At 61.0% G+C, this 8097-nt stretch overlaps 2 protein-coding genes across 2 annotated transcripts; one reads left to right on the forward strand and one right to left on the reverse strand.

The window, feature by feature from the left end:
* SDRG_07039 (hypothetical protein) lies at nt 1–1078 on the forward strand. The gene has a single exon (XM_008612856.1). It carries the CDS (start codon nt 224–226, stop codon nt 923–925), a length of 702 nt encoding a protein of 233 aa, XP_008611078.1. The 5' UTR covers nt 1–223; the 3' UTR covers nt 926–1078.
* A 5114-nt stretch (nt 1079–6192) lies between these two features.
* On the reverse strand, nt 6193–7992 carry SDRG_07040 (hypothetical protein; the record flags this gene model as incomplete). The annotated part of the gene is made up of 1 exon (XM_008612857.1): nt 6193–7992. The coding sequence occupies one exon, from the start codon at nt 7990–7992 to the stop codon at nt 6193–6195; it is 1800 nt and encodes a 599-aa protein (XP_008611079.1).
* Nucleotides 7993–8097: the final 105 nt, after the last annotated feature.

An 8097-nucleotide genomic window follows, 5' to 3' on the forward strand; every position in this document is an offset into this window, starting at 1 on the left:
CACCAGGGCCATTCGGCCCATTGACGCGCCGTCGTCCGACCACACACACATTCTGCTCGACATGCACTCTTCCGTCGAACGATCGCTTCACCACATTGCCCAAGGCGGGAATTGATGCCTGCCTAAAACCGAAACGCGTCGAGTGTTCGCGGAAGCTGAAACCGTCGCTCGTTCTTCTTTTTGCCATTCTTCAACTTGCCCGGCAGACCGCGAGACGAGCACCATGGCCGCGTACGACCGTAAGCCCCGCACGGGCAAACGTCAAGCGACCGCGGCCGACGACTTGCGGGACGCTCATGAGGCTGAAACATACCAGGACATGGAAGATGACCGCCCGACGGAGACGTTGGCTGCCCAGCTCCAGCGGATGCGCGCGGAGCTCGATGCGGCCTATCGCAAGATGGCCGAACAGCAGCGTACTATCGCAGCCCACGACGACCGAGTCAAGAGTGTCGAAGACGGCCGGCGTCGGGACACAGCCGCGTGCGTCGAACGTGTTGAGAAGGTCCAGGCTGAGTCAGAACGTGCCTTGGCGGCGCAGCGAGCCAAAGTTATGGCGGCCCAAGACGAGACAAGTCGGGTCCGCGCTGCTGCTGCTTCCGCGGCTGCCGAGAAGGACGCTGAAGTTGAACGGTTGCGCGCAGAGGCTGCCCATGGTACGACTTCCCGCCCGACCGAGCTGCGTCCGCGTTGTGAAGCCATGACGAAACATGGAGGCAGCTGCTCCAACTACCGGTCGTCGTGTCCGTACCGCGCTTCGGGTCTGCACCGCGACGTGGCGCCCGGGGCACCGGCGGCTTCGCTTCCCGTCCGTTCCACGTGCGGATACACGACGAAAGCCGGCCATCCTTGCAAGAAAATGCGGGCGACGTGTCCTCACCATCGCCACTTGTGGCCCTCACCCAGCGCCGACACCCCGGATTAAGTCGGTGCCATGACGCCTGTCCTGAGGCCACGAGGAGCCCGCGCGACCTGGCCTGGAGGGCCGCTGAGTGGTCGTGTGTCGCTTCGACGTGCGCGTAGGGTTGTCGCGGCCCGTCGCGGCCGCTTCGATAATCAATTGACTTGGTCCTTGGTGTTTTTTGTGTGTTGCCTACTGCCGGAATGGCAGTCGGCTGTCCGTCCACTCATCGTCGATGAGCGCCACGGCTTCGTCTTCAGCGTCATAATCGCGCAAGTTGCGCTCGTCGATGAGATCACGGTCGACTTGAGAGTCATCGACCCACGCGCGACGTCCGTCCGGAAACTCGACTTGCCACTGCTTGGGTGATGCATTACGTAGGACTGGCCCTGGGCGTCGGCGAAACCCGACGACGCGCGTTGCTTGAGCTGCGTCTGGTGGCGGATCTGGGTCGCGTCGCGCCCGTGCTGTTGCATTCCTTGGCGTTGGGTCAATTGGGTCACTGCGATCGTGCCCAAGGTCCAAGGGAGCGTGCCAGTCTGTGACACCTTGCTCCACCTCGACGTTTGGCGCCCGCTGCCGGATGCCCTGGTACTCGCGGTACGGTCGTAGACGCTCGGCATGCACTGCGCTCTTGAGAACTTCTCCGGTTGGACGGGTGAGGCGGTACGTCATGCCGGTACGAGACACAATGATGAACGGCCCCTTCCAAGAGCACCTCAACTTCCCCGGCACCGTGGCGTTGCTGCGGTCTTGCGCCACCGGCACAGCGAGCCAGACCTTGCTGCCGATCTTGTAGTCACCACGCGATGGACCGCCGGCGCGAAGCCACTCGCGGTGTTTCTTGTCGTAGTACGCCTTGTTCAGCGCCCATGCCTCGGTGTTGCGTTGACGCACGTCGTCTGCCACTCGTTGGGCTTCTGGGAGCACGTTCTCGACGAAGTCCTGGCAGTTGACGTATTCTGGTCGTTGACCGAGCTGCAAGCTGCGGGCAAGCGGAGAGAACGGCTCGCGGAGAAAGAACGCAAAGAACGGGGAGTACCCGGTAGCCGAGTGTATGCTGCGGTTGTAAGCACTTGTCACGACCGGAACGTGCTCATCCCATTCGTCGCCTTCTTCCATGAGTGCCCGCAAACGTTCCTTGATCCAGCGGTTGGCTCGCTCGACGTATGAGTTGGCTTGTGGTCGGTACGCCGTCGTTGGACACTGCTGCACGTTGTACATCTTGCATAGCGCGTCGACGACATCACTGAGGAATTCTTGAGCACGGTCCGACGTCAGAACTCGCGGCGTCCCAAACGGCGTGAAGATGAAATCGTGCAGAACGTAAGCCGTCGTCCTTGCCGTGCGGTCGGCCACCGGAATGCACCACACGTACCGAGTGAATGTACACATGACGACGAGGATGCAGTTGTTGCCGCGCTCAGTTCCACCGACTCCATTGCCAAGCACGGCATGGTCGATCGAGAGGATGTCCATGGGACCTCTGGACACTGGGAGTCGTCCCCGCTCGGCGTGGGTCGTGTGGCGAGCGTGTTTGCTCGACTGGCACCGGAGGCATCCGTTTACAAAGTCCGTCACGTCACCGTACATGCCCGGCCAAGTCGCCAGCGCCGAGAGCTTGTCGTACGTCTCGGCGATGCCACCGTGCGACTCGCCTTCGCCAGCGTGTATCTCGCTCATAAGCTGAGTTCGAAGCGAGAGTGGAATGACCACTAGAGGCCGGGCCGGCCCGTGCCCACGTCGATGTGCTTCCTTGTGTACGATTCGACAGAGGACGCCATCCACGACCGCATGTTCGTACACGTCTCGTCCTGGCGAGCGACGTGGCGGTGCATGTTCGGCGTTCTCGATGGTCTCAATGGCCGACCGCATCCATGGTACAGTCAGTTGACCGGCACGGATGCGTGCCGCCCTTGCCATCATCATCGGGTCGACGTTGATCGAGGTGACTGCCGCTGCGTCCATGTCATCGTCGTCAGTGGCGTCCTGTACTTGGTCTTCGTATGGTACTTGCCCTTCCCAAGGCAACGAGGCCGCTGTCGTAGCTGCCCACGTTGACACGTCTTCGATTCCCACGCCGTTGCCAGTCCGGATGCCGGTCTCGCCTTCATCGTCAGTGGCGTTGTCCATCACTTGGTTGGCCACGTAGTCTGCCACCTCGTTCTTCTCGCGCGGGACGTGCTGGACGACCCACGCGTCAAACTGCCCAAGCAGCTGCCAAATGGCCGTGAGCCTCTTGCGGACTTCTTCATTCTTGACGGCGTAGACTCGGTGCACCAGTCGTTCAAGTAACTCCGAGTCGACGAAGGCGACGACGGTTCGTTTGCCCAGCTGGTCGGCTCGCCGCAGGCCTTCCTCGAGACCTCGGGCTTCTTGGAGGTTGACAGTCTCGTGGCCGGGCCCGGCAGCGCCACCGACAGCGATGAGGTGAGTGCCCGTGTTGTCCCAGATACAGAAACCAAAGCCACTCACAACACCACCGCGGTTGGCCCCGTCGCTCGCCAGAATGGCTGCGTTTGGGCCCATCGGCGGCCAACGGAAGGTCGGCGCGCGTGTCACCACGGTCGGTTCGAGTCTTGGTGTTCGGCCCAGAAGCAGCTCGACCGGGTATGTTTGCCGCTGCCGTGCCATTTGTACATCCAGTCGGAGGGCCCAGAACTCGATCTGCCACTTCTCGCGTCGTCCGAGTTGACCCAGCTTGTCGATGGCCCACCGGAGGTTCGGGTCCCATGAGAAAACGGTCACCTGCTTGCCCTCGAAGACATGCCGCCACTTCCGTACCGCAAGACGCAGTGCGACCATGGTCTTCTCCACATTGGCGTAGCGCAGCTCACTCGCGACGAGACGTGTGCTAGCAAACGCCACGGGCCGCTCGATGCCGCCGACGGTCTGAGAGAGAACGCAGGCCACTGACGAGAAATCGGAGCCGACCGTAATGTTGAATGGCACACCCTCGACGGGAGCGTGGGCCCGCGGTAGCGTGTTCAACTCCTTCACGAGGCTGGCCACGGCATCGTGTGCATCGTCGTCCATGTAAAATGCCACCTTGGCTTCGAGCAGGCGGTACAGCGGTGCCGTCTTGTTAGCAAAACCGGGGATGAAGCGGCGGTAATATCCAGCCCGTCCAAGGAACTCACGTAGCGCGTCGATGCCGTCGATTTTGGGAGCATCGGCCATGTTCTTGACGTTTCGGTCGAGAGGGGTTATGACCCCGTTGCCTTCGAGTCGGTGGCCGAGGTAGTTGATAGACGTCTTGGCCCACTCGCACTTCTCCTTGCGCAGAGTCCATCCGTGCTCACGCATCTTCATGAGGACGAGCTCGACGTGGTGCAGATGTTCGTCGTACGACTTGGAGTGAATAAGGATGTCGTCGATGTAAATTTCGACAAAGATGCCGATGTATTCCTTGAGCGTCTCGACCATGTAGGCCTGCATAGCACCGGCTGAGTTCACAGCGCCCATGAGCATGCCCGTCGGTTCAAACGTCCCGTCTTCCGTGACAAAAGCAAACTTGGCCCCATGCCCAGCGGCGTATCGGACTTGCCAAAACGACGACGCCAGATCCAAGGCCGTGAACCATACGGAGGCGGCCACGCGGTCGAGGATGTCGTCGATGCGGGGTAGCGGAGCTGAGACCACTCGCGTGCGTGCATTGATCGCACGTAGGTCGTTCACTAGGCGCCAGTTGTTCGGGTCGTCCGGATCGCCGCCTTTGCCTTTTGGGCGCAGGAAAGCGGGGGTGGCCCACTCGCTGTCGCTCACCTCAATGGCCAGCCCGTCCCGTACCATCTGCATGACGATTTGGCGCATGACAGCACGCTTCTGCGGCCCGAGCGGGTAGAACCCGATCTTGATGGGCATGCCCGACACCTCGACACGGTGCTCGTGCTTCGTTGTCTGCCGCACCCGCTCCCCCTTTTTTGCAAAGAGCGACGCAAATGACGCAATGAGCGTGTCGAGAAGCGGATCCATGCTGCCCGCCTCTTGGATGTCGGCGCATACCATCGCCCGAGCGGCAATGTCACGCAGCCGAGCGTCGAGAGCATCAGCGCGGACGAGACGGACCTGGTCCTCAAGTACGATCATCGAGATGCCGTGGGTGAAGATGAAGTCCATGCCGAGAATACCAGTGTGGTTGAGGCCGTCGCAGATGACGAAGGTGTGGACCATGTCTGAGCCGTCAAATGAAAGCTTCACATCACAGCAGCCGTGTACGGCGATCGCCGCCCCGTTCGCTCCTCGCAGGCTGCGGTTGAACGGCCGGACCGTGGGTTTGCCCAAGGTCTTCCACGCTGCTCGTGATAACAGCGAGACCATGGCTCCCGTGTCGAACAAGACCTGGAGCCGTCGCTCGTTGCTCTCGATGGACACCATCACGCGACTGTGCCCTGCTCGCATGAGCGCCATGCGGCTGGCGTGCACATGCTCGATGGAGCAGTGGTCTTCACGGCTGGCCGCTCGTAGCGCCGTCTGCGTCCCACGTTCCCATCGTTTGTAGTGTGGGGCCCACTTGGTGACGCTGCTACCCACGGCGTCGAGTCGAGGGTTTACGAGGAGACGCCGGCAACCAGTACCGAGCGGGTCTTCTGCCGTCGTGCCTGTGGTAACGCATCGACTTAGCTTCCGGTTAGTCGCCCGTCGTGCCCATGGTGACAGACCGGTCCATCCACGGCGAGCTGCAGCGAGGCTCGCGCTCGACAGTTGACGTCGCTTCTGCTGGCCGGCGTGGAGCTTGAGGCGCAGCAGGCGACGCCACACATCGACACCCTTGAACGACGTAACCTCGTTGTTAGTCGTGTTGCCGGACGTCGGCGGTGCGTCTTCTTCGTTCACGGCTTCAACCGGGAGACACCCGGTGATCCAGCTGGGGAGGGCTAGACCACCAGGAGTGTTGCCTCTGTCGTGCCGCATTTGGACGTCCGTGTCGCCGTCTTCTGGTATGTTCTCGTCGCAACCAGCATGCAGAGTCGACGGCGCCGACCGAATGGGGGCCGCCACGTCCGTCGCTGTGCTGGTGTCATCGTCGCAAACGTCCTCCACCACTTGGGCAGCAGGAGACACTGAACTGGAGACGGCAGCGTTGTTCATTATTTGTTCTTGTACTTGTACTTGTTCTTGTTCTTGTTCTTGTTGTTGTTCTTGTTGTTCTTGTTCTTGTTGTTGTTCTTGTTGTTCTTGTTCTTGTTGTTGTTCTTGTTTGTGTTCTTCCTTCTTCTTCTTCTTCCACGCGCGCTTCCTTGGTCGCTTGGGACCTCGGCGTGCGGCTGCCGTCTCGACCAACCCCGCCGCTATGGTTGGTCGGACTGAAAATCCGCCGGCGGTGCGTCGGTCTCGGTCGCCGCGGGAACCGCATCTTGGGGGGCCTGTTGTTGAGCTAGAGCCGCCTTCCGCGCCATTTGCATCTTCTTGGCCATGGACTTCATGTGATTGCACTGGTCTGTCGTATGCAGCACATTTGGTCCGTGCAGGAGGCACCCTGTCCCCGGGTTGTCGTCGTTCTGTGGGCATTGTGCGCGGAAATGGCCCGGGACACCGCAGAGGTTGCACTTCCACGTCTTCTTGCCATCACCGACGGCCATCACCTCGCTCGGGTCTTGCTCGTCGGGGTCTTCTTCGACCGCCTGCACCATCGCTGGCGCTCGACGACTCTTCATGTGGATGACGTCCGCTGCTTGCGTGGCGACCCGCACAAATGACTCCCATGTCATTGCCGAGTTGACTTGCGTCGAGAGTGCCGTTCGGGTCGCGTTGTCCATCATGCCCATGAGCGCCCGCATGACCACGCTGTTCTCGTTGCTTCCTTGACCGGCCTCGAGCGCAAGCATTTGGACTCGGTCGAGGTATGAGCGCATTGGCTCAAGGCCGCCGGCTGGCGCCTTTCGTTGCTGTACATTCTCGTATTGCATGATGCGGGTCACGAGAGCGCCAGAGTACTGCTCGATGAACGCGGCGCGGAGCTCCTTCCAGTTTGCGTCCGTGAGCTTCGACGCCGTCCATCCATGGTTGCCCACGTATCGCGTGGTCCACGAGAACTCCCGTTGTCCGAGCGACCGGTAGAGTACGACGAGTTTGGCCGTGGGGAGCTGCGAGGTGACTTCAGCAGCCCCTTCGACGCCACGAATGAAGTCGCCGGCCGTGCCTTCCTTGCTCGAGTCGAACTTGGGAATCTTGAGCGACCGATGTTGCTCCTTGGCTTCAGGCGTCGGCTTGGACTGCGCGTTGATGAGGATGTCGTTCGTCTTGATCGTGAGGTCCGCGATACGTTGTTCTTGCGACACGGCGTCGATCATGCGGTGGTCTTGGTCGTTTTGTCGCTCCGCCCGGATCTCCTTCCGGAGCTCGTCCTCCCGTTTCCGTTGTGCCGCCTCCAGACGCAGCTCCATCTTGAGCTGGGACTCTGCCATACGCGCTTCAATCCGAGCCATGTCGACGGCCGCCGCTGACACGTAGGGCGACGTGAGGTGTTTCGAGCCGCGTCGTAAGAGCACCCGTACACCCTTCTCTACGCGCGCTTCGTCGGGCTCGTTGTTGATGGAGAAAAGGCTGTCTTCATCGTCTTCTGGGTCCTCCTCGAGCGTAGGGCCGTGGAGACCCATGATGAGTTTCGTCGTCACGCCCCAGTCAGAGAACTTGGTCCGGCCGTTCAGGAACCTCGAGAGCGCGTTCGGGAGCAGGGTCGTCTCAAGGAGGCCGAGCGCCGGCGGTCCAGCCGGGGGACCGACGAACGACGCGACGTACATATCGGCTCGGGTATAGAACTCCTCGTAGGTGTCCTGCTGCGATGGCTTGTCCGCCGCGGCGACCCATGAGTCCGCGATGAGCATGGCCGTCGTGAGCGCCGCTCGGGAGGTGTAGTCTTCAAGCATCTTGGGGCTCGGGATGATGGTTTCTTCCTTTTTTCCGTCTTCACCAGCCGGGCAGAGCTTCTTGAGGAGAAGACGAAACGCGTGGTCCGCGGCGGCGTCTGTACCTTGCCAGACGTTTTCGAGCAGTCGACGGCCCGCGGCAGACTCCTTGTCATCCTTGCCCAGTTGGTTGAACTCGTTCACCCACGTCACGGTTTGCGCGGGGTCACTTTCTACCGGCATTCTCCACCAATGTAGTGATGTGGCCGAACGAGGCACTTGTGGGGTTGGAATCCAAATGTCGACTGAGTTATTTTATCCTAACACCTGCCGTGCGACCTTTCGTTG

The sequence above is a fragment of the Saprolegnia diclina genome (assembly GCF_000281045.1).
Source record: "Saprolegnia diclina VS20 unplaced genomic scaffold supercont1.20, whole genome shotgun sequence".
Taxonomy (NCBI): Eukaryota; Oomycota; class Saprolegniomycetes; order Saprolegniales; family Saprolegniaceae; genus Saprolegnia; species Saprolegnia diclina.

Excerpts from the sequence above, each read along its gene's own strand:
- SDRG_07039 (XM_008612856.1), top strand. The coding sequence starts at position 224 with ATGGCCGCGTACGACCGTAAGCCCCGCACGGGCAAACGTCAAGCGACC.